Source organism: Acinonyx jubatus, chromosome B3 (assembly GCF_027475565.1).
Source record: "Acinonyx jubatus isolate Ajub_Pintada_27869175 chromosome B3, VMU_Ajub_asm_v1.0, whole genome shotgun sequence".
Classification (NCBI taxonomy): Eukaryota; Metazoa; Chordata; class Mammalia; order Carnivora; family Felidae; genus Acinonyx; species Acinonyx jubatus.
In genome coordinates, this window is record NC_069386.1 from 53,660,863 (window position 1) to 53,687,496 (window position 26,634).

The following is a 26,634-nucleotide window of genomic DNA, read 5'->3' on the forward strand; positions in this document are numbered from 1 at the left end:
CCATCATTCTACTGTATTTTTCTTTCCTTCAGATTTCTCATAAGTTCCGTATATTTATTTTCTTTTGTACTATTATCTGTATCACCATCTCCACCATCACTACCACTACGACAAAGTAAGCAAGTTGAGGGTAGGAACTGTATATCTAGGTAGCACCTGTCGAGATGAACTGAATGAACAACTGAAGTGTGAAGTGATTTCCTAAGGCCACACTCTTAACTGGTAGCAAAGCTTGAATTGTCAATTGAGCACTGTCATTGCTGCTTTAGTTCACAGGGGAATCATGCGAGGGTTGATGCAAAACATAAAGAACTTACAGATTTCTGAAAGGAAAGAAACAAAGACAAATTTGGAATTACAGTATAATTGTGCCTGCTCCCTGCTTTGCCTCCACACCACACACCATTCTGAAAAGTAGGTGGTTCATTTCATAAACCTAGGATGTACGGTCACCATTTTGGGTGGGAATAAAAACAAATGGGCATTAGAGATGCCAAAATGGCAAACAACAATAACATTGCTAAAAGTGTGTAATTGTATTTTTACAAGAGACATTTTTTACAAGGTCAATGTCAGTGTAAGGAATGAAAACTAACATGCCTCACATCCTCTTTCTGCACATTCCTCCTATGGCAATTTTAGAGATAAAAGATGCAACTGCAGTATAAAGCATTCTGAAGGGTTAATATGAGTAGTTGATTGAGTTAAAGATAAACATTTATTATGTTCTCTGTAAGCACCATGCATTTACAACACATCATTTTTTTCCAACTGAAGAGACTGATGTAGATTAAAAGGGGCACTAACTAAGCAAGGCCATCAGTCTATTAGATGGGAAAGTAATGAGATCATGCAAACTATCAGAACTCCTCTCAGGAAAGAGTGGGTATTAAATGTAGGTAGAAATAACATTTTGATAAGCCACTTAGGTTGATTGGTAAGATCAAGGGAGGGGCACCTGGATGGCTCAGTTGTTTAAACATCAGAGTCTTGACCTCAGGGTCCTGAATTCAAGCCCACATTGGGCACTATGCTGGGTATGAAGCCTACTTAAAAAAAAAAAAAAAATCAAGGGATATGCTCCAACAACAGATAGTCACCAATTTAAATGCCTTTGAAAGAGAGAAAATTCCTTCCTAAGTGAAGTATATAATTCATGCTACAGCCAAAGTTAAGGTATTTGTCACCACCCTCCTACACTCATGCCCAAAACCACACCTTTGCTATAGGTATGGCAGTAGCTGTGTTTCTCTACAACCACAGCTGCTGTTGGAAGGTCAATTTTACAGGGTTCCTGCTCTTGCTGAGCTCTAGTAGAACCATTTCTTCCCTCTGCCCCTTCAAGCCTTCAAGAGGTGGTAAAGAGCCTGATGCTTGCTATTCCCTGGGTGTTTCACCATCATTGTTGGTTCCCTCAACCCTGACCTCATCTCTGTCCCCATCTCTGTAAATAGTCCCTTCATTAATTTTTTTTTTTAGAAATAACATCAATTTTTTTTAAGTTTTATTAAATCCAGTTGATTTTTTTAAGCTTTATGCCCAACATGGGGCTTGAACTCATGACCTTGAGATCAAGAGTCTGATGCTCTATCAACTGAGCCAGGCAAGTGCCCCAGTGCCTTCATTAAAATTTTAATTAACCACCCTGAGCATATTATGAGTTTCCTGTCCAGATCTTAATTAATACAAAAGGAGTCCTCTTTTTTTGCCTTCTAGCATATGGTGTTCAGCCTCTCTAAATAAATGCATCAACAAAAATTTTAAGATGATCAGTCTGGGGGCGCCTGCATGGCTCAGTTGGTAAACCTCTGACTTTGGGTCAGGTTATGATCTCATAGTTTGTGGGTTTGAGCCCCACATCAGGCTCTGGGCTGACAGCCCAGAGCCTGGAGTCTACTTCAAATTCTGTGACTCCCTCTCTCTCTGCCCCTCCCCTGCTCATGCTCTCTTTTTCTCTGTCTCTCAAAAATAAATAAACTTTTTTTTTTAAAGTATCAGTCTGAAAGGATGCCAAATTATGAGCCTATTTGGGGCAACCATATGTCTCAACCTAAAGAGGTGAGGGATCATGAATGCTAGGGTTTACTTAAACATATCACATTTTTATTGAGCATTTTCTTTTTTTTAATGTTTTTTTTTATTTTGAAAGAGAAAGAGAGAGAGCACAAGTGGGGGAGGCGCAGTGAGAGAAGGCAAGAAAGAGAATCCCAAGCAGGCTCCATGCTGTCAGCACAGAGCCCAACAAGGCTCGATCTCAAGACCATGAGATCCTGACCTGAGACAAAATCAAGAGTGGGACGCTTAACTGACTCAGGCATCCATGCAACCCTGTTGAGCACTTTCTATAGGCAAGGCACATGCTTAGTTTCAGGGGATTCAGAGGTAAGATAGTTGTGTCCTCAAAGAGTTTTCAGCTTAATAAAGAATATAAAATAATCATAATACAGAGTAACATAAAGTTATCAAAAATATACTTTAAAGGGCTCAAATTATGTTGGGAATTAAATGTCAATTATTTTCAACAAAGGTGCCAAGACAATTCAACACAGAACAAAGCATCTTTTCAACAAATAATGCTGGAACAATTTGATATCCATTTATAGAAAAAAAAACAAGCCTCCACATTTACCTCATAGTATATACAAAAATTAAACTTGACATGGGGTCATAGTCTTAAAGTAAGAGTTGAAACTATATAAAATTTCCATAAGAAAACATAAAAAAAAATCCTGGTGCACTTAGTTTTGGCAAATATTCCTCAATATATCATAAAAAGCATAAAAAGCTCTTACAACTCAATGGTAATAACGAATAATCCAATTTAAAAATGGGCAACAGAACTGAAGACATACTTCACCAAAGAAGATACATGGATGACAAATAAGCACATGGAGAGATGTTCAAAATTAGTCAGTAAGGGTACGCAAATTAAAACCACAATAATACACCACTACACTCCTGCTAGAGTGGCTAAAATTAAAACAACTGACCACACCGTGTGTTGACTAGGATGTGGTGCAAGTAGAACTCTTATATACTGCTGGTAGATATGCAAAATGGCAAAATCACTTAAACAATTTAAGAGTTCTACAGTTAAGCATACACCTACCATATAATCCAGCCATTCCATTGCTAGGTATTTATCCATATTCATTATCTATTACTACATAAGATTACCACAAACCTAGCAGTATAATTACCTCATAATGTCTATGGCTCAGGAGTCAGGGTATGGCTTAGCTGGGTATGGCTTAGCATCTCACAAAGTCTTATCTGAGGTTCAACTGGGGACAGATTCATTTGTAAGATCACCTGTTAGCAATACAGTAAAACCTTGGATTGCAAGTAACTTGTTTTGTGAGTGTTCCGCAAGACAAGCGAACATTTCTAATAAATTTTAACTTGATAAACAAGCAATGTCTTGCAATATGAGTAGTACATGATGCTGAATGTCACATGATCACAACTGAGCCAATGGTTCTCTCTCTCTCTCTCTCTCTCTCTCTCGCTCTCACTCTCTCTCAGGGATTGTGGGTGACTGTGTCCCATGCTCAGATGCTCAGTCTCAGGCCACGGTGTTTGGCAGAAATCAGTGATTTTTCAGAATGTCGGAAGGTGCCCACAACTGGCACTAGTATATTTTTGTCACTTCAAGGCACTTTTTGGACAGTCCTTTGCTTTTCCATATGACAGTAAGCTTAGGAATGCTTTGCTTCATTCTAGGTCAGGCTGCCTGCAGATATAGACCCTTTCCTCAGCTGCCTTATTGCCAGTTACATTAAATACAGTATATGACAAGAGATTATTAATACTGTACTATAGTCAACATCCATGCGAGCAATGGCCCCCGTACAGAAAGAGGTTGAAAAGAACAGCAGTAAGAAGGAGATGATTACTGTGAAAGTTAAGAAGAAAACCATAGAGAAATACGAATGATGTATGTGAGTGGCCGAAATTGCAAGATTTTATAAGAAGTCTACATCTGTGTCTCGTCTGTAGAGGAGGAGGGGAAAAAGGCAGAGGAATCCCTCACTTCAAATGAAATTAGGGAGATGTGTAAAATGTGGGAAACAGTGCAAAATTTTGTAGAAAAGCACCACCCAAAAAGCAAGGCCGAATAAGGCTGTAGCAGTGCTAACAATGAATCTATTTAATGACAATGCAATGTCACATTTCTATGAAATCCTCAAAGGAAGGCAAAAGCAAGTGCTATTGGATAGGTTCCTTGTTAAAGTTGTATGAAAAGAAAAAGATTCCATTGAGCCAATAGATAGCAGTGATTCTGTTAGTGTGCTAGTGATAGTGAAAGTCGTCCTACATAATAACCCTCCTCTCTTGTCTCCCTCACAACCAGCCACAAAGGTTTTCAAAGGTAAGTGCAGGTTAATTTATTTTTCTTCATATTTTGTGTTTTCTTTATTATTTTACATTACAGAATCGTAATCATTTTTATATGAATATTTTTCAGTTGTGGAATGAATCATCTGTGTTTCCATTATTTTTTATGGGGAAATTTGCTTTGATACAAGTGCTTTGGGTCACAAGCATTATGGAATGAATTATGTTCGCAAACCAAGGTTTTACTGTATTTAGTTCTTGTGCATTGCCAGAGTGAAGGCCACAGCTTCTTGCTGGTTGTTGGTCAGGTGGTACCTTCAGCTCATTGACACATGATCCTTCATAACATTGCCTCTTACTTTCTCAAAGCAGCAAGGGGGATAGAGTCTCTCCAGCAAGATGAGTTTACAATCTTGTATAACATAATTATATACACATAATCACATACATCACCTTTGCTGTATCTTATTGGTTAGAAGCAAGTCACAGATCCCACCCACATTCAATGGGAAAGGATTATCCAAGAGCATGGGTAATAAGAAGACCACCTTCAGTCTGTCCACCCCATTACTCGTAAGAAATGAAACATATGTCCACATAAAAACTTGTACACATATGTTCCTAGCTGCTTTATTTGTATAAGCTAAATACTGAAAAAACTCAAATATCCATCAACAAGTTAACAAAGAACTTGTAAAATATCCATACAATGGAACACTCAGCAATAAAAAGAAACAATCAATTGAAACCAATTGAAACAATATGGATGAATCTCAAAGTAATTATACTGAGTGAAAGAAGCCAGGCAAAAGAGAGTACATAACGTACGATTCATTCATATAAAATTTCACAAAATGAAAAATAATCTATATGACAAAAAGTAGATCAGTGGTTGCCTGAGAAAAGTGAAGAGGGTTGAAAAAGGATTACCAAGAAGTAATGAGGAAACTTCTGCAGTAATAAATATCCTCACTACCTTGGTTGTGGTAATGGTTCCACAGGTGTATACATATGTCAAAATTCATCAAAGTGTACACTTTAAGGATGTGCAGCTATTGTATCTCAATGAAGCTGATAAGATTATACCTTAATTAAGTGTTTAATATATATCTTTATATTATTTTATTTTTATTCGAGAGAGAGAGAGAGTGAGAGCAGGAGAGAGGGGCAGAGGGAGAGAGAGAGAATCTTAAGCAGGCTCCATGCCCAGCATGGAGTCCAAAGCGGGGCTCAATCCCACAACCCTGGGATTATGACCTGAGCTGAAATCAAAAGTTGGATGCTCAATCGACTGAGCTACCCAGGCGCCCTTAATATATATTTTTAAAACTTAGGATCCACTTTCTACAAAGGCATCACATCACATCAATGCTCCCTGTTAACATTTTTAAAAAATGTATTATTTACCACTGAATAAAACTGATGTCAAGAAAAAAAGACTATCATAATTGCACAAAGTATTCAGGATAGGTTGAGTGAGGTGACACTTAAATGGATCTTTAAGGACAGAAAATATTTTGATGCATAGAGATAGCTATAAGGGCACTCCCTGCACAGAAAAAATTAACATTTAGGGGCACTCAGTCAGTTGAGCGTCTGACTTTAGCTCAGGTCATGATCTCATTGTTTGTGGCTTTGCATCTGGCTCTGTACGGGTAGTTGAGAGCCTGAAGCCTACTTCGGATTCTGTGTCTCCCTCTCTCTCTGCCCTCCCCTGCTCACGCTCTCTCTCTCTCTCTCTTGGATTCTGTGTCTCCCTCTCTCTCTGCCCTCCCCTGCTCACGCTCTCTCTCTCTCTCTCAAAAAATAAATAAACATGGGGCACCTGGGTGACTTAGTTGGTAAAGCATCTGACTTCAGCTCATGTCATGATCTCAAGGTTTGTGGGTTCAAGCCCCATGTTCACCTCTGTGTTAACAGCTCAGAGCCTGGACCCTGCTTCAGATCTGTGTCTCCTTCTCTCTCTGCCCTGCCCCCTGCTTGTGTTCTGTCTCTCAAAAATAAATAAATGTTAAAATAAATAAATACATAAAGATTTAAAACTTTTTAAAGAAAAATTAACATTTATTCATTCAACAAACATTTCTTTAGGACTTGTGTCCCCAAGCACTGTGAAAACCTTTTTCTCTGTCTTAGAAAATTTCCAGACTGGGTTGGTTAAATTTGTAAATGACTAAGAATATTATGCTCAAAATTTAGCTGCAGTTTTTCTAGTGCTCCTAGTCACTAACTTAAGTTGAATAATTATTTTTCCATTGTAAAAGTAAAGAATTACATTAAAAGCAGAAAATTATATCAATAAATTCAATGTAAATCAACATGCAGTTTTATTCATGTGATCACTATGTACATGGTTAACAGATAATTGCAAAATTGCTATACAAATAGAAAGCACAACAATGTAGTTCTGATTACTCTGAGCAAATAAACCTCTTAGCCACCTTGGAATTCTATTTTCTCTTTTGAAGAATTATGGATTTCAGGTAAAGTAACCATGTGACTTACGGTTCAAACTTCTGAGAGTGATGGATGACAATTATTATTCTGGGACAGCAGTACTAAATCAGGGCTGTCTCAGAAAACTAGGATGTAAAGTCACCTCAGTTATAGGGAGATTTTTTTTTTTTTTTGGTTTGTTTTAAGGTTTACAAGTATAGATCCTAAGCTCTACCCCAGACCTACTGAATCAGAATCTCTGGTATGGGATTTGGGAAGTTATAATCTAATGAACTGCAATGATTGGAAAGCCTTAGACCCTAAAGTGATATCATTAAAGGCTCTTCCAATTCAAAAATCCTATGTCTTACAGGGGAATTTTGAATATGGACTTGGTATTAGAAGACATTGGGGATCGCTTCTCAGCCTTTTGGCTAAGATCAAGTGTAGAAGACAGTGGGGAATTATTAATTTTCTTGATGTAATAATCTGAAAACATAAGAAAATGTCCTTGGTTTTAGGACATATACATAGATGCACTTAAGAGTGATGTATCATGATATCTGCATTTTACTTTCCATTGATTCAGGGAATATATACACAAACACAAAGCTGATAGTGGGTACACACATATTCACTGGACTATTCTTTCAGTTTTTCTGTATGTTTGAAATTCTCACAATAAAACGGTGCGAGGAAAAGACTATTAGGGAAAAACTTTGTTTATAGGTAGGCAGTATCATTGTTATAAATATAACTTTTAAGAACTATAACCAAAAAGATCACAATTCAATGGATTACTAAAAAATCCAGACTGTAATTCCTCTTCTTGGGCTTTTTCCTAAGAAAAAAATAAACTGACAAATATATTAGCAGCAAAATTGTTTAAAATAATACCGGTTTTGCAATATTCTAAATGTGTAACAATAATGGCATGCTTAAGTAAATCATTATGAGTTGGTACATTCAACGAAGGGATTATTACCCAACTATTAAAATGATCATTGCCAAGAATATACGTTCCCATGTAATGGGACCCCCAATATATTGTCCTGTGTTGTTACATAACTTGGTGTAAAAATAATCCGAAATTATATCTGTGCTATAACTATATAAAATTTGTGGATTCAAGTGAACAGAACTGGAAGTTTATATTCAAAGTGCTGTTTGAAACGCAGTTTTCCCCTTGTATTTCGTGTTTTTCATTCTGAATTCTGCTAATGATTTTGTGCAACAATAATGCATATTTTAAAAACCAGTCGTTTACTGTTACCTTAATTTCGAGTAAGGGCAGTAAAGGTCAGTTTATAACCTGTTGAACAACTGAATAAGACTTTAGGCGCCTCAATTGATTGATGCTTAACGGTGTGGGACAGCCACAGTATCGTTTTGCCGACTACAAACACGCATTAGGTGTAAACCGTGCCGCTAAAAAGGTCTCCAAACATCACAGGAATGCCCACCACAATATGTGGGCAAAATGGCAAATAGATGAAGCAGAAATACTACTACCTGTCAAACAGGACGGGCATGTCAGCCTTTTCTCCGCGAAAGGCTTCTGGTCCTACCGTGCCTCTTACTTTCACCAGAATGAAATGGTTCCAGAGTCCCAGGCAAGGGAAGAGACTGTTCCCTTGCCCAGGAAGCTGGAAACTGCTCAGTGTGAGCTCAAGGTTTCCAAGGCCCTTCGGCGGAGATCCTCAGCACTAGACGATTCCCCAGTTGCTAGGTTTAGTTGCTAAGGCACCAACCGCCTCGCAGGAAGAAGGGGCAGTGCACTCCCTTTTGGCGTCGTAGTGAATCCTCCCGATACCGAGCGCATTTGTTCCGGGAGGAAACATTCTCTCCTCTAAGAGCGACGGGAAGGCGAGGAGAAGCTGCGAGTGACGCCTCTGAGCCGTGGAGCATTGTGGGAGGAGGTTGTCTCCAATTTCTCCTCCCTCTCCCCCCCTCCCGGCCAAGATGTCTGACATGGAGGATGATTTCATGTGCGATGATGAGGAGGACTACGACTTGGTGAGGCGGAGGGGACGGAACTGTGGGGTTAGAGGTGGTGTCTGGCTTTAGAGGTTGGGGCAGAGGCCACCGCGGCCTCTCCCCGTAAAACATGTGCTTCTTCCCGTCTCTCGGTGCAGTGACAGGACGAGTTTACCTCCTCCCCCTTCCCGCACCGGGCCTGGGCCCTGCTTCTCCAGCATGGGGGAGGGGAGGGTAAAGGAGGCAGCAAAGGGGGTCCCGAGCTTTGCGCTCCAAGTCCGAGTGCCTCCTCGTTTATGTGGACACTCCTGGCCTCCAGGGTCCGGTTTTCGGTGCCTCCTACCTCCTCCCCACCTCCGGAGCCGCCTCGGGGATCGTGCAGCGGTCTAGGCCCTGGCTCTGCCCTCTCAGGCCCAGTTTTCTGGGCTCCTCTTCTTAACCCTAGAACTGAGACAGTACGAAATGCTGAGACAAGGGTCTGAAAACTGGGGGGCCTTACTGCTCCCGGTCCTGACCGCGAAACGCCACTTGTGAGTCTCCTGGAAACAGAGCTTAATAATAAGTCTTGTATGGGGTCCGTTTTGGTTTAAGGTAAAGGTGCAGCGGAGAATTCAGAGCAAGGATAGCTGAAAAAGAAGTAGTTAAATTACTTGTTTTGTTTAAAGAAAAAGGCTGGGGAGGAGGTTTTGGGGGTTTTTCTGTTTGTTTTGGTGTGTGGGGGAAGTAGGGATAAGGGGATTGACCCAATGGATTTTTTTCTTGACTAAGAGGTTTCCTAGTATTCAAAGTTAAAAATATCAACCATATAACAATGAACAAATTTATGTAGCTGAACGGTGGTCTGTGAAGATTCATGGTTTAACTTACCAACGGATTTACAGGTTTTCAAAAATAATTCACTACCATTACAGGTTGCTATTCAGAAACAGTATCTGTGTGTGAACTAAGGAAAATTATCCGGACCAAGAATTAGCACCAATTTTTTTGTTGTTGTTGCATGGTTCCTGCATATGATAGTGATGCTGCATTATCCTAAAGTTATGAAGTAGATGTTTAGGGAAATCTGACTTATTTTATATTTTAAGTGCCAGATATTCGTGAGTAGACATTAATATATTGTTTTGAATTCGTGTAAAACTTCTTTGTATAGTAATTTACAATTAATTTTTCTATTTTAAATGAAAGCACCTTTGCAAAAGGTAGAGGGAAATGCTTGCTGTTACCTGAAAATCATAGTAGAGGTTTTAATCATTCTTAAACTTGAATGGAGAGTTTTGCTAATAGTTTTGATCTCTGCTTTACGTTTCAGTTTGTGTAAACCAAGTCAGTTGTAGGCAGCACATTAAGTGCATTAAGAATGTATTAGTTGTGATATCATGTGCATTTTTATTTGTACATTTATTTATATTACAGGTATTTTAATAACTGTAGAAGTGTCTCTTTTAAATATGTCTGTTTTTTATTTTTGTTTTTAAATGTTTCTGCTTATCTTTCCTAAACAATAGTTTATTGAGTACATGACTTATTAGCACTGTGATAAACTTGAAGATCATCATTGAAATTGCGGTGTAGGAATGGCCTACACTGAGGCATAAAATGAGAATTTTACTGTCCCATGTAGTGCTCAGTTTTCACAAGAATTCTATTGTTAAACATATATTGTTTAACTTGGCTAGGTTTTCCCAGCTCTTTAGAGCCTACACTATAATGCAGTACAATAGAAAGCCAAATACATAGTTGTTTTGACTTATATTTTCTTAACCAAAAAAAGTAAGATTTTACACTGGTACATAATTAAATGAATTCTTCCCCCACAGCATTCTGTTAAATAGTCCTCCCTCCCCCCCATATCTCTTACATAGGTATCATTCTGCCTTCTCAATCCTGTATCAAGTAGTGAAAGCTTTTATGCTTTGTTTACTATGAGTTAGTCTTTTGATGGCATAAAATTTATTTAGTAATTTATTTTATGCTTTCTTAGTTAATTTCCTTAAACCACTGTATGTTAAAAAAAAAAAAATTAGAAGTGCCTATGTGGCTCAGTCGGTTAAGCATGAACTCTTGATCTCAGCTCAGGTTTTGATCTCAGGGTTGTGAGTTCAAGCCCCGCGTGTGTTGGGGTGTTGGGCTCCACACTGGGCATGGTGCCTACTTAAAAGAAAGATTAAGGTGGGGCGGGGGAGCACATAGCTGGCTCAGTTAGTAGAGCATGGGACTGTCGATTTCAGGATTGTAAACTAAAGCCGCACATTGGGTATAGAGATTACTTAAAAATAAAATATTTTAAAAAAATATTGAGGGAAGCTGGTTGCCATTTCATGCTTACATGTCAGAAGAGAAGTTATTGGGGGTTTTTTCATAGTTATTTGCCTGAGTCTTGTTGTTTCTTGCGATTTAAAGAGTCCAAAGAATTGACTTGCTCTTTTAGGGACATTTCTTTTTTATTAAAAGAAATGTATGATTTGTGGGAAAATTTGCCATCACTTCATTTTAGTCAAAATGTTAACTAAAGCCATGAGTATTTCTGACCACAGATATGTTCAGCATATCTTTTGTAGGTTGTCTATTGATAAATTTTAATACCCTAAATCATTTTTTGTACTTGTCCCATCTAGTGGAAATAGGTAGTTAGGATACCACCAGGCAAAGTAAAAATCTGTTTCTAAAACTATACTGTTTTTATCTAAGGAAGTAAATAATGGTTTATGCCCAAGGTCTAGAAGAAAAGAGAACCAACTTAGTTTAAAAAAAAGAAGCAAGCGTGAAAGAAATTAATTTGCTTGAGCTCTTATTTCTAAGACCTATTTTATTTTTTTATTAGAGGCAGATGCAGGCATTATCTAAGCATAGGAATTTATGTAGCATTAAATGGAGAAGTAGGAGATGATACTGGTAAATGTCTTGATTATTTTCTGGTCTAATAATACTAAATAATAACTCTACTGCCATTCGTTAAGTAAATAAGGTTATTGGTAAGTTAACTATTGCAATTCCACCGTCCAGCCATTCTAGCATGAAGTTGCTTTGTATTTCTAGTAATCTTTTTAGAAAGGAGTTAGGACAGACTGACTTCATTCCAACAATCTATCCTTGAGTAGATCCTGTGATAGGGCACGGTATATTTGAGTTTAATGTATTGCAAGCAAAAAAAATTGTCAAAAAGGGAGAGTAATTCCACTTGGTTAAATGTATTACCAATCTGTGAGTCTTATATTACCCTAGTCAAGCTCATAGCTGTGATCAGTGAATGAGTGTTTAATAGTGTTGTGGGTTTTTTTGGTCTTAGTATATATAGTATACTTATACTATATACTAATACTTAGTATATTTTAATGCCCTGAATATTTACTTGTTCTTTGCTTTTTGGGAAGGAGAGGTGTCATTCTTAACTATAGGATATCTTTATGGAATCTCTTACTTCGTTACCATTTTAACAAGATCAGCAAATGATGGCTTGAACTTTATTTTCTCACGTTATAAAAAAACCCTAGAACATAGTTTAACAAATTAAAAACTAACACTACTATTTTTTAAAAAATAATTTTGAATTACTACAAAAATATGTAATCTCCTTTGAAAAAGAAGTGGCAATATAAGAACAAGGGCAAAAGAATGATTCTAGGAATTTGTGTATTTGGTATAAGGACTATCACTTATCACTGTGCAGTATGAGGAGCTTTGATGTTAAAGGTTATTTCACTCTGAGACTCTTGTCCCCGTAAGTTAATATTTGACAAAATGTACAGATTTTCAAACAATATACTGTTTGTGGTCTAGGCCAGTGTTTTCTATGTTGCACACACATTTGGAGTTGCATGTAGACTTCATGAAGATGAAATTTGATTGTACAGCTGAGGCTTTTAAAAGAAACTTAACATGTTTAATTGTAAATAATTGGAAACAACTCCAAGTTATCAATAGGAGGGAAATACTATTGATATTAATAAGGTTATAGATGAATTATCATATATCCATGGGGTGGAATGCTATGTTGGCATTTCAAACCATGCTACTAAACAATATTCCATGATATGAAAAACTTTTGATCAGTTGTATTTGTCAGGACTCTTGGGCATAAGAGGAATATATGTCAAACAAGCTTAAACTAAAAAGAGCATGTGTTGGTTTACATCACCAGGAAGTAGAAATATGGCTGGATTCATGGCTCAGATGATGGTAGTGGGTCTTTTTTCTGTTTCTGTCTCTCTTCCTGGTCTGCTTTCCTCACTGTGTTGGCATAATTGCCTTCACAAGATGTAATGCAGCATCTTCCTAGCATTATAACCCAAAGCCAAAAAGGTGTTCCTTGCTAGAGCTAACAGCAAAGCCCTAGGAAGGACTTTTAGTGACCCAGCTGATGTCTGTGTAGCCTTCTGTGAACCACTGGCTCACTGTAGAGAGGGAGATGGGTTGCTTGCCCTCCTCTGTGGATGGCGCACTGTAATTGAGAGCCCTCACCTGGGAGAGAAATGGTTGATCACCAATGCTCTGAACACAGTGAACATATATCCACTATAAATATGTAATCTGTATTACAATTTTATTGGGTAGGAATAAAATTTATTTTATTGAGTGGGAAAATATAGAAAAAAATTCTACAAGATCTGAAAATTGTCAGGAAAACTAAAATTTATTTCTTACAAACCTTTCACAGTGAACCTGTATAACTTTTATTGCTGAAGTGAGAAGGGGACAGGTTCCAGGGTACAAATTATGAACAAAAATCTTAACTTTGATCATGAGAGGTCACACAGTAATTATGTCACTGCTCAAAATTTTTTAGAGTTCTTAAAAATTGTCTTCAGAACCTGAACCATGTAGCTTTTTATAATGGGTAATATATGCACATGGTTAAAAAAATATAAAAAGATTCCTTTCTATTTTTGTTCCCAATTTGTCCAGTTCCCATTCCTCCTCATAGGTAACCAAATACACATTTTCCCCCTCTCTTTGTTTTTTAATTTATCTTAGAGATTATTCCATGTAAAGTATACAAAAGTTTACTTATTCTTTTTACAGCTGCTTTGATTGTGTGGATGTGCCATACTCTATGTAACCAGTTCTCTCTTATTAAGCATTTGGCCTGTTTTCTTTTGCTGTTATAAACAATGTGCAGCTTTTTTTCTTTTTTAAACTTCAGTGATAATCAGGCTTTATCCTTTTTTATAGATGTCAAAAACTGTATTCTGAGTCATATTTGATAAATAAGTTGGGCCATCAAACCGGGTGATAGTGTTTTAGGTCAGAAATATTTAGTGTTTTTGAACTGTTTCAAAAGTGTTGAACAAAACTGTTCAAAAGTGTTTCTGAAGTGTTTCTTCAGAGTTTTAGAAGCATTACTTCATAATATGCATTAGTATCATGATTGGAATAATTTTACTACCTCTTAAAATTACTACTTCAGGACGCCTGGGTGGCTCAGTCAAGCAACTGACTCTTGATTTCAGCTCATGTCATGGGGTCGAGCCCCACATAGGGCTCCATCAGGCTCCATGTTCAGCATGTATTCTCTCTCCCCCTCTGTTGCTCTCCCCCACTCACGTGCTTTCCCTAAAATAAAATGAAACACTTTTTAAAAAAATTACTGCTTCAAGGATAAGTATTGGTTTGGAATATAAGTTTGGATGCATTTCCAAAAAGTCCTGTTGCATTACCTCATAGGTATACTTTGTATAATGAGATTGGAGAGGTTCAAACAAGAATAGCTAAAATGATAAGTTAACAGGAGACAGCTCTTACATGCTAAGAATAAGATAAATTTAAGGCTTTTTACCCCTAACTGAAATCTGTTAACTGTGAATATTCAACAGCGTGAATTTGTACTTGTATATTATATCTCAAAATAAACACATGGACCTCAGCGGGTATTAGAAAGCTCCAAGGGTTCGACCTACCCTCCCCCCCCCATTTGATAAGAGAAACTAAAGCAGCATGTCTGACTGACTTACTTAAATTTACAGGACAAATTAGTGGGAGAGTCAAAACTGTAGCCCAGGTCTAATGACATTTATGACTTTCTTTGGAAAATTTAATTTGAAGCCTAACAGTTTGGAATAAATAAAATAATGTTCTGATTTACACTGTAGATAAATTAGGACCCATTAACTTAAGTGAAATTTTAAAAACTTTGAGCAACTTTATGAATGTCTAAACCACAAATGGCTACTTAGGACTTCTATCATATCTAGTCCTTAAGGATAGTGAGACCTTGCCCTTTGCTTCTCTGTGCCTAGCATCTAGTATAGCTGTCACGAACGACATGGTCAGGGCTTGAGGAACATTGTTAATAGTGAGTCTTGTTTTCCTAGAGCACATTTCACAGACTTTTATTGACGAGGTACAGGAGAATAAGTAGGAACTGTCGAACTGACCCTGTTCAGCAGTAGGTCCATTCCAGCATAGAGTGAAAATTGCCCCTGGCTATATAGTTTTGTATGTTACTTTCGAACATTCATCCGCTTTTCATTTCAATTAAACAAACACTTACTGAGCATTTTGTATTATACCAGACTCAGGGGATACCAAGATGAGGAAGAGAAAGTTCTGCTTTTTGAGAAGCTCATGGTAGTGAGATGAGGGGAGGTGGGAACAAAACACACAAGTCTCCATGTTAGAGAGATTCATGTCATGTAGAAGCTGACTAAGGAGAAAATTTATTTTCCTAAGTAGGGTTGAAGAAAGTATCACAAGGCAAACCTTGATGGATATGTTTTCCAGCAGTGTTAGGGCTAGGAACCATCATAGGAGAAAAGTGGGAAGTGTGCTAATAGGGGAGGTAGTTTAGAATTCCTAGCAGAGAGAACAGTTTATGTCAAAGCAGAGATTTTGAATTGTGTGGCACATTTGGGGAAGGAAGAATAGGTTTGGGTGGTGTGCATGGATCACAGATTGCTTTGGGGAGATGGCAGGACATGAGGTATTATATAAGTAGGTGGTACTTAATGAAATTTAGTGAGTTTTTCAATCCCTTTAACAACGTTCAAGTGTTTTCATATATTGCTTAAATTTTTTGTTTCTTAAAAAATTTTGTTTTTTATTGTTTGAAGTATCAGATTCTCTTTTAAAAAGTATTTTCTTTAAACTTTTACAGATTATAGTTAATACCCTTCTCATCTGACAGGGGAATTGTGTTTAGCAGTATTTAATACTTTTCCTATAGTCTCTGTTCTGATCAGTAACACTGTGTGTGACCAAGTCATTGATAGGCACTAAAGATAACTTTATTTCCCTTTATCCTGTACCCATGTGGTGGGTCCTTTTTATTTTACATCCTTAATATCATTTGACATCTTCTATACTTACACTTGTTTCCTCCCTTTTCTCCTATTTGAAATCAGACCTCCATCATCTTTTAACCAGACTGTTGTTTATAGAGTATCCAGTGGGCTACTTTGTTACTACCAGAGTACCTTCCTAAAACACAAGCGATTATTTCCCTGTAAAATCTTTTAGTGAGTGGCTCCACTTGATGTAAACTCCTTGCTAGACTTCTGTTGTCTGTTCCTCTGATACCAGTTTATCTTTCACCAGTTCTTTATACACATCCTGTGCTTCAGCCCAATCTGACTATTCATGCTTCTTTCAAATATGCGATACCATTTCAGGCTTCCATACCTTTACACATATTAACTGCTTTGTTTCAGATGCCCTTCCTTATCCCCAGGCAACTCCTGTTCATACTTTTAGACCTGGTTCAGGGGTTCAGGTCATTTTTCCCTCGTGTAACTTTTTTTTTTTTGAGCTGCTACTGTACCTAGTATGTGTCTCTTAATTGCTTTTATCATGTTATAGCATTGCTATTTGCATATCTGTCTCTGACCATGAATCGCTTGAGGGGAAAGATTTGGTTTGCATTTGTGTGAGCAACACTTAACTACTGGTCTATGCTAAAGATCATTGTCAAGTATCTAAATAGATATCTAACAAAAGATATCCAAAAACAGAATTATTCCAGACTTCTCAAAATATCAGTGTAATAACTAAGAAATAGTTTACTGTATGTGGTACATAGCTTGTACTGATTCATTAAACTGCCTATGACAGGTTAGTGATATCACAGAGATTGGTTCAAACCCATTTGAACATGCTATTGCAGATCATAACAAGGGACTGCCTGATTATAAGAATGCCAGTCAGGGACGTCTATGTGGCTTAGTTGATTAAGGATCCAACTTTGACTCAGGTCATGATCTCATGGTTTAGTTTGTGAGGTCAGGCCCCACACTGGGCTCTCTACTGTCAGCCTGGAGACCGCTTCAGATCCTCTGTTCCCCTCTCTCTGCCCCTCCTTCACACACACGCTTTCTCTCTCTCAAAAATAAATAAACATTAAAAAAAAAAAAAAAAAAAAGAATTCCAGTCAGTAACATATCAGTTGTACCAATTCTTGTGTATTTATACATTTTGCCAGTAACTCTTAGAATTGAATTGCAGTTATGCAAAAGATATTATATGTTCCACTTCATCCATACACAGTTGACCCTTGAAAATCCATGTATAGCTTTTTATTCTCCCCAAACTTCATAGCCTACTGTTGTTGATCAGAAGACTTACTGATACCAAAACAATTAACACATAATTTATATGTTACATGTATTATATTCTGTATTCTTACAATAACGTAAGCAAAGAATATTATTAAGAAAATCATAATAAGAAAATACATTTACAGTACTATAGCATGTTTATCAGGAAAAAAGTCCCCATGTAAGTGGACCCATGCATTTCAAACTCATGTTGTTCAAGGGTCAGCTGTAATATGAAAAACCAAAAGAATATATATATTTACAAAATGTTGAGGGCTAGATTAAGTCTTATCTTAATCATTGTGATTTGGGAGTGTTTTAACACCTAAAGTTTAGAAATATTAGTTGGGAGTCAATCAGGTATCAGAAGTTGTATATAGCCAGGCTTGTAGTATAAGAAATATTCAGTGACTGAATGATAAGGCATTGTGTTAGACATGGTACGAAATGTAAAGGTTCTTGTCTTCAACAATGTTATAATCAGGTCAGTAATTTCCAGGTAATTGAAGTTTTAAAATTTTATTATTTTAAAATAGTATTTTCTCTTCCCTTTTCTCACTCATATCCTGGCATAGTTGTTTTATTCTAACCTGTTGTGGGCCAAGAAACCAAAAACAAATGGACTTTGAGTGAGATTCCAATTCTTAGACTTTGTGATAGATACAAATAAAAACAAATTATTTCCAAGTTTAAGGATGTATTCTAAAGATTTGGATTGCAGAAAAATCATTTTCTGGTTTAGCTGGCTATTTATGTTATTGAACAGTTATCTAGAGAACTGATTTCCAAAGGTGTAGAGTAGGTTTTATAGCTATGATTTTTACTCCCACATCTTCCCTGAGTAGGTGACACCGTGCAGTAGTTAACCAGAGGAAGAGTGGGGGAACGAATTTTGGCCATTTATGTGGTGGCCACAGTGGCTGCAGTAAAATGAATCAGGGAGAGCTTAATTAATAGATATGATTGGATGTGTAGTCAGGAGTAAGATTTTGATAATTTTTGAAATTAATTTTAAGAGCAGTATGAAACCATTTTGAGAAGAGGAATGTACGTGCTAATTTACATTTTATGAAGGTTATTCTGGCTGCTTACCATGAGAAGGTTGGAATTTGAAGGTGTAAAAGGAGGGGTCCGGAGAGATGAAAGTGACTTAGTAGGCTAGGCTGGTAGCGAGGGAGATAGAGGAAAGTGCATGAATTTGAATTGGAGACATATGTTGAAAGTAGAATCAATAAAGACTTTTTTATGTTCCAACAATGTGACTGCCTTTGGTTCTTTAGTTACCTTCCATAATGCTGTTTTGTGTCTACTGTTTTCTTTCCCCTCTCCTCTTATGTCTAGGATGCAGACTCCCATTTATCTTTCAAAACCTGTCTCAGAATCCTTCACTATCATAGCATTATTTAGGCTTATTTATTTATTAAGTTTTTATTAATTGCTTTTCTAGTTTAATCAGTTGTAATCAAACTTAGATTACAGGGTCAAGAAGTGAATGATTGATTATGAAATTGAAGTGTTGCAAAGGATTTACATGTTAAACATAACTGAACTCCCAATCAAATCTGTGAGACTGCGTCCCTGCCTCATGTCCTTACACAAGAAAATAGTTGTCCTCTAGAGGGTGCACATTACAAAGCCTCTGTGGTCAGATAAAACTGGTTTTGTACTAACATCAGACATACCCCTCCATCTGCTGGTCACAGGAAAAATTCATCTTGTGTTCATATATTTTTGATCTTTCTAGCACTATGCTCACTATAACTTTTTTCATTCTTTGGCCTTTATGAAATACTACAGATTTTTTATGAGTATCTTTAAAAAAATTTACTCAGTATTTGGATTTAGAAACAACTCTGTAATACTGTGTGTCTTTTTGTATTTACTTCCATGTACTATTCTTAATATAACAGTCAACTTACCTTTTGGAATAACTTGCAACTGATGGAAATACTTTTGTGTCTTAAAACAATGATTTTCATTATACTAATCTTTATGTTTTATAATCCTCATCATTAAATTGAATATCTTAAAACTATTTTAAACTCTTTGTTGACACAACTCCACAAAATAGCTGCTTTATTCCAATTTTCCTTTCTACTTTATTGTTTCAGTACTTAGAAGTGAATTTATGTGATAAAAGTCATATGAAGTTATATATTCATTTTCTTCTGATGTTATAAAGCTAAAGTATATTAATATAACTAAATAGCTATTGAGTAAGTGGAGTGCACAAAAAGCAAATATTCTTATTAATATACAATTATATTTAACTATGTATATATGTAGCCATATATATATATATATATATAGCTATGTATATATGCTATATGCATATTATCATCCCAGGTAGTTAGGCCATATTAGAATAATGAAATTTAGACTTAAGGAGTAGAGAAAATAACATTACAGAACTTAAGATGAATAATTAGCATTTATGGAATAATTAGCATTTACAGTGATTTTTCTTGGGTTCCATGACCAACAAAAGGTTAACCACAACAGAATTGGGGCTCATTAACCCATTATTTCTTTGCATTTTGCTTTTCTGTTAATTCTGTGGAAAGTGTAGTTTTGATCTGAAAGTAAGTGATTCTATTCTCTCCACTTGATTTTGACTTTTTTTTAAAATAAGGATTAAGTATCAGTTACATTTTACCTATGTTTGCAAGGTTGTTTTGTGCAAATGGGTATGGTTTTCCATCTGAACAGTATTCACTTTTTACAGGGCAGTGTGTGGGTTTCTTTTTCATTGTAGTATCTCTTTCTAACAAACAGGAATACTCTGAAGATAGTAACTCCGAGCCAAATGTGGATTTGGAAAATCAGTACTATAATTCCAAAGCATTAAAAGAAGATGACCCAAAAGCAGCATTAAGCAGTTTTCAAAAGGTTCATATTTTTTCTGATTGATTCTGTGTCTTAAAGTTTATTTTTTTTAAATGATGTCTTAGATCAAATAAGTTCCAAGTGATTTTATCTCAGAAATGTGTTTTGGATACTGAGTGGTAATCCTATAAATAAGTTTGCATTATGCAGCACAAGCAAATATTTCAAAATGGATATCCTGTTTTTTCTAATCAAGCTGTCTATAGAGCAGGGCCATTGTCCTGAAAAGCTAGTGTGGTTCTGGACAAAGGAAATCAACATGAATGATCAATAGGTATTACCCCTGCAATTTTATTCCTTCTTCGGGGACAGATCACACAGGTGTGGTCTCAGTGTTAAGTAAGGTGATTTCTTGACTATTGATACACTTTTGGATTATTCTTATCAATGGATTTTTCAGATGGGGAAAAAAGGATTTATGGGACTATATAATAGTCAAGTAGTAGTTCTTACTTAATATTTGATGAAGAAACTTAAAAATTAGCTCACTTATCCTTAAGCATTTTAAGACTCGTTTCCTTTTTAAAGCCTTTAAAAAATGGCATTGAGAAATGTAATTCTTGGGGAAACCTTCTTAATTCGTATGATGGAAAACTAATTCAAAACAGACGTCATTAGAAAATAACATTAACATTTTTGTTAGGCTAAAAATGTCTTCTATTTTTTAGGTTTTGGAACTTGAAGGTGAAAAAGGAGAATGGGGATTTAAAGCACTGAAGCAAATGATTAAGATTAACTTCAAGTTGGTAAGATTTGTTTTGAGGGGAATTAAACTAATAATGAAATGAATTCTGTAGGTAAAAACCACATGGCAGCAAAATGGCATTATAGCTACCTCTTTAAAATAATTCTGTTGATACATTTTCGTATTTAGCCTAGCTTTCATTTGTGACTACCACAATACTAAGTAAAAAACATTCTGCAAAGAAATCAAACTTTTTTGAAAGCTTATCCTTTAGATACTCAGACAGTGTTTGGCTTCCTTATTAACAGGACTTTTCCAAAAACTATTGTTTATTTTGGAATTTTAAAATTTTACTTTGTATTACAAGGAGTTCCTCTTCCACTGATAAGGACAAAAACCTTAGCATTATTCTTGACTCCTCTCTTTGTCTCTCACCCCTCAAATAATCCATTGGTAATTCCAGGTGTCTTTATATCTTTTAAAAATATATCCAGTATCTGACTGCTGCTTAACCATTTTTATCTCTATTACTCTGGTTCAAACCAACATCATCTCTCACCTGGATTATTTCAGTAGCTTCTTCTATCCTTGCATTATTAACAGTCTATTCTCCACAAGCAGCAGGGTGATCCTTTTTGTTTTTGTTTTTGTTTTTAGAGTGATCCTTTTAAAATGTAAGTGAGACTGTGTCATTCCTTTGCTCTAAATCTTCTAATGGTTCCCACTCTCCTTAATAAAATCCAAATCCTGGGGTATCTGGCTGGCTCAGTCAGTTAAGTGTATGACTCCTGATTTTGGCTCAGGTCCTGATCTCACAGTTCATGAGATCGGTTTGTGAGTTCAAGCCCTGCATCAGGTTCTGCACGGAGAGTGTTGAGCCTGCTTCATATTCTCTCTCTCCCTCTCTGCCCCTCCCCTACTCATGCACCCTCTCTCAAAATAAATAAAACTTTAAAAATAATAATAATAATAAAATAAAATCCAAATCCTTACCATGACCTATAACACTCTACATCATCTTACCCTTTCTGATCTTATTTTCTCTGTACGGCTTCCTTGCTGTTCCTCCTGTCATCCTAAGGATGCGCCTACTCATAAACACTTGTATTTGCTATTTCCTCTGCCCCAAATGCTCCTCTGTAATAGTCGTATGGCTCTTTTCTTCATTTGATCAGATCTCTATTTGGTGTCACCATATATCAGGATGGCCTCCCTCTGGACCACCTTATGTAAAATAGCATCCTTCTCACCATCACTTACATTCATCTTACCCTGCTGTTTTTTTTTCTTTGAATATATCACCGCTTAATTGCCTTTCTGCTCCTCTCATCCCCATGGGTGGTAAGGTCCATGAGAGCAGGACTTTGTTTTATTCACTGTTATATTCCTACCACCTGTAGTAGTGGCTGGCATTCAGTAGGTACTCATATATGTTGTAGAAGTTGTAAATAATCTGGAACTGACATGACATTGTACCCTCATAGAATTGGTAGTCTTCAGGAGTGCAGGGTAGAGGTGGAGGGGAAAAAAATGGTTAGACAAGAGGACTAGTGACAGGCATAAACCTTAAAATCACTAAGGGTAGAAGAACTTTTGAGAAGCTTAGAGAGCAGAGGTAAACACTTGCTTCTGTGGCAGATGAAAGGATAGCTGGTAATCTGTTACCACTTTCTTTTTCTCCTGTCTCTAATTTCTCATATGTCTCCTCCCTGTCACCATTAACTTCTCTGTCCCTTCTGTTTGAAATTGAACTCCCTGAATTGACTGTTACTTTTGTCCAGGTAACTTCTACTAATCTTGCATCCTGTTCTTCTTGCCATATTCTCACTTTGGCATCCTCATCTACCTTTAGTAGTAGAAGCCCTCCATGACATTTACAAAAACTATCCACAAAATAATTTAGCTCATTCTTCACCCCCCAAAATATCAAGACTATTCAAAACATTTTAAACAGTAATAAGTATGTTGTCAATTGCTTTTAAATATCATTAAAAAAGGAAAATGTCTGTCTTGCGTTTACCCAAAGAATATGTTGCACAAAGCCCTTGTGCTTTCTTTCCATTTATTATTTGTGAAAATATTAAACACAAATACATACTATATTTTAAATCAATAGCTTAGATATGGGAGAAGCATCAGGTGTCTCAAGGGATAGAGATTTTGATTAAGTAATTTTAGTGACATTAGAACCTCATTGTTCAACTCTTAAGATTCTGCGATTTGAGGGGCCCCCGGGTGGCTCAGTTGGATAAGTGTCTGACTTTGGCTCAGGTCATGATCTCACAGCTCGTGAGGTTGAGCTCCGCGTTGGGCTCTCTGCTGACAGCTCAGAGCCTGGAGCCTGCTTCAGATTTTGTGTCTCCCTCTCTCCCTCTGCCCCTTCCCTGCTTTCACTCACTCTCTCTCTCTCAATCAAAAATAAACATTAAAGAAAAATTTTTTTAAAGATTCTATGATTTGAAATAATACAATAGACCCTATAGAAATCGACTTTCTTAACATACTAGCAGTAGTTTAGTGTTTGAGCCCATTTAAATATATGCTACCCATAAAACTTGATCTTACCATTTTACCTTGAGCCAAGATGGTAAGCAAGTAAGGGAAAGGATTATTTGTATTTTGTGTTATTTTTTCCTGCCTTCTCTTTTATTTGCTCAAACAACATCTGTGAATAAGTTGTGTTTTATAAGAGTAGTTTGAGCTTCCACCCCTCAGTTTCTAGTTGGATTCAGAATAGGACCCATGTTGCTGTGTGAAGGTTTTGAGCAATAAAAAGTTAGAAGGGTTTTGTTATCAACTGCTCTGTGTTAACTGCTGCAATTTACCTGATCTTCCTGTAGTCTTTAATTACAGTAACAGAATTATTGAAAAATGAGCTTTAAAGTTATTAGAGTATAAAGAAATGAATTAAAAACGAACTTTCTGCTAAAATCCTATTTCTAATTTGCCTTTCGCCGTAAGATATGTTCTGTAACTTGGGTTTTAACACTACTAGGATATTACCTATTATTTACCCTCACATGGTACTGACATATTTGGAAATACAAGTGGTTTGATTTATATATATATATATATATATATATATATATATATATATAACTACATGTATATATAACTAAGGTTTTTCCCTGTTCTGTCCATTTTTCCCCCCACCCCAACTACTGTTTTCTTTTTTGTAATTCCATTCTTGCTTAGGTTTCAGGGAGTCTTCTCATGTTTTTTTTGTCCCTCATGCTGTATCTCAGGGCAGGACATAGTCATAAGCAGGAAAATTACATTATTATTTTTCATCCTAATAAACACATGTGGTCGTTAATCAAGAAAAACACTGTATCTGCCAGTGTCCTACCTCCCTGATTAAAAGTGGAGTAGAACCCAGTAAAAAGAGGGATTAATAGCAGTTGGAGATTGTCGGGACTGTGGATTCAGGTTATCAGATTAGACTCATAAATGGACTTCCATGGTATACTTTTTTTTTTTTAATGTTTATTTATTTTTGAGAGATAGAGAAAGTGAGCAGGGGAGGTGCAGAGAGAGGGAGACACAGAATCCAAAGCAGGCTCCAGGGTCTGAGCTGTCAGTACAGAGCCTGATGCGGGGCTCGAACTCACCGAGTGTGAGATCATGACTTGAGCCAAAGTCAGATGCCCAACCAACTGAGCCACCCAGGCGCCCCTTCCACGGTATACTTTGAGGGATGATGGGTCATTTGCCAAAATACTTAAGTGATTGAAATTTCAGGGGTAGTTCCTTATTTCCTCTGATCTCTCATGTTTTCTTGGAATAACCACAGTAGTGCAAATAGTCCTGCAAGGAATAGCAACATTAGCTATATCTGCTATTGAGTAGAGCCTTGGGTGGGAGGACTTTTCTCAATAGTGGGATGAGTACCTGGGCTTGAAAAGTTTCCTTCACCTCACATTTCACCGTTGAGCCAACCAATAATGAATGGAGAAAAGAAACATACCGCTATTGTTGGAGAACTTTCTCATCAAGGGGTAAATCTTCAGAAGAGGATATAGCTGATATCTGTGTAGTTGAGACCCAAGGCATTTGAAAAGTTGGATTTATTTATATTTTTTGGTTTGTGAATATTGTAGTAGTTCTTATGATTTCAATAAATGTACAATGAGAACATATCTGAAATTTTGAAAATTTGTAAATTGTAGTCTTTCATAGGCTAACTTCATAAATTTGGTTCATGTGTCCCAGTGATTTAGAAATTTCAAATTTAAGCTAAAATGTTTATAGCGTTTCTGTCATACATACTTTCTCTATCGTAAAACCTTATTTTTCAATTATGTAGTAATATGTACTATAATCTTAATTGTATAGAAATTTTTGTGCATAAATACATATCTAATAATGCATTTTTCTTCCCTCATAGACAAACTTTCCAGAAATGATGAACAGATATAAACAACTATTGACCTATATTCGGAGTGCAGTCACAAGAAATTATTCTGAAAAATCCATTAATTCTATTCTTGATTATATCTCTACTTCTAAACAGGTTAGATTCTGGTTGTTCCTTTTAGTACTTATCAACGTGTTGTTATTTATACTAAAGTCTTTGTTCTTCTTTTTTTTTTTTTAATAAGATCTAGAGGTTCTAGTTAAGCAGTTATGCCAGTCAGTAAAGTGCTTTAGAAATAATGTACTCTATATTGTTTTCTTATAGTACTAATTATGCAATATTAAAAGGTAATAAGTAGCTTAATCTCTTCAAATAATATCTTGAGATACCAACATAATATGCACACAACTTTTGTAGACTTAAACTCCCATACAGTTACTATTATAGTTTGTTTCAGCAAACTCCATCACCACCTCAGTTAGATTTGTGTAGATTTGATTAACTACAGATCCTTGAAGGGATACCCTGTACTCATATTAGTACTTGGCATTGCCATTAGGTGTTTAGTAAATTCTTTTATAAAGAATGGGTGGATGATGGATGACGAAAGGAACAGTTAATGATGAAGAAACTACAGTGGACCTTGGGAATGATAGTGCTTTTGCTATTCTAGATTTTGGTTATTAAGAAAAGCGATGATGATGTTATTGTATTGCTAAGGGAATTTTTAATTGGATTGTTTGTTCATATTCTTTTAAGCAACATAGTCCTAAGTTTCAGCTTTCTTAAACCATGGTATTTTAGCACAAGAAGTATTCTCTGTCATTTAGGATTTCTTAAAACATTTGATATTTTTTGTGTTCATAATAAAAAATGTTCATCTCAGAATCTCTTTGATTCTTTTCTACTCGATGTCATTTTTATTTCTTGAGGTAGTTTATTACTTTTATGCTTTATATCTAAAATATATGTAATGAAATAGAGAAAAATAAACTTAAAATTGACCCTTGAACAACATGGGGGCTAGGATGCCAACCCCTTGTCCCTCCTACCTCACAGTTCAAAATCTGCGTATAACTTACTCCTCAAAAACTTAACTACTGGGGTGGCTCAGTTGGTTGGGCATCTGACTCCATTTCGGGTCCTGATCCCATGCTTCATGGGTTTAAGCCCCGTGTCAGGCTCTGTGCTCATAGCTCTGAGCCTAGAGTCTGCTTCAGATTCTGTGTCTCCTTCTCTCTCTGCCCCTCCCCTGCTTGCACTCTGTCTCCCCAAAATAAATAAATACTAAAAAAAACAAAAAAAACTTAACTACTAATAGCCTGCTGTTGACCGGAAGCTTTACCTGTAACATAGACAGTTGATTAACATACTTTGCATGTTATGTATATAGTATATTCTTACAATAAAGTAAACTAGAGGAAAAAAAT

At 36.4% G+C, this 26,634-nt stretch overlaps 2 protein-coding genes and 1 pseudogene across 3 annotated transcripts in view; 2 read left to right on the forward strand and 1 right to left on the reverse strand.

Moving 5' to 3' along the window:
- GALK2 (galactokinase 2) overlaps positions 1–8,511 on the reverse strand; it is a 138,045-nt gene extending 129,534 nt beyond the window's left edge. Inside the window, exon 1 of the mRNA XM_015063450.3 lies at positions 8,287–8,511. Coding sequence (XP_014918936.1) covers positions 8,287–8,306 — 20 coding nt within the window. The 5' untranslated portion in view covers positions 8,307–8,511. The remainder of the gene's footprint in view (positions 1–8,286) is intronic.
- LOC113602120 (uncharacterized) lies at positions 7,189–7,336 on the forward strand (annotated as a pseudogene).
- Positions 8,512–8,631: 120 nt separating the features above from the next.
- COPS2 (COP9 signalosome subunit 2) overlaps positions 8,632–26,634 on the forward strand; it is a 31,049-nt gene continuing 13,046 nt past the window's right edge. For both annotated transcript variants that reach the window (XM_015063447.3, XM_015063448.3), the window contains exons 1-4: positions 8,632–8,790; positions 20,052–20,165; positions 20,831–20,908; positions 25,235–25,360. In XM_015063447.3, the coding sequence (XP_014918933.1) occupies positions 8,737–8,790; positions 20,052–20,165; positions 20,831–20,908; positions 25,235–25,360 (372 nt within the window). In that variant the 5' untranslated portion in view covers positions 8,632–8,736. The remainder of the gene's footprint in view (positions 8,791–20,051; positions 20,166–20,830; positions 20,909–25,234; positions 25,361–26,634) is intronic.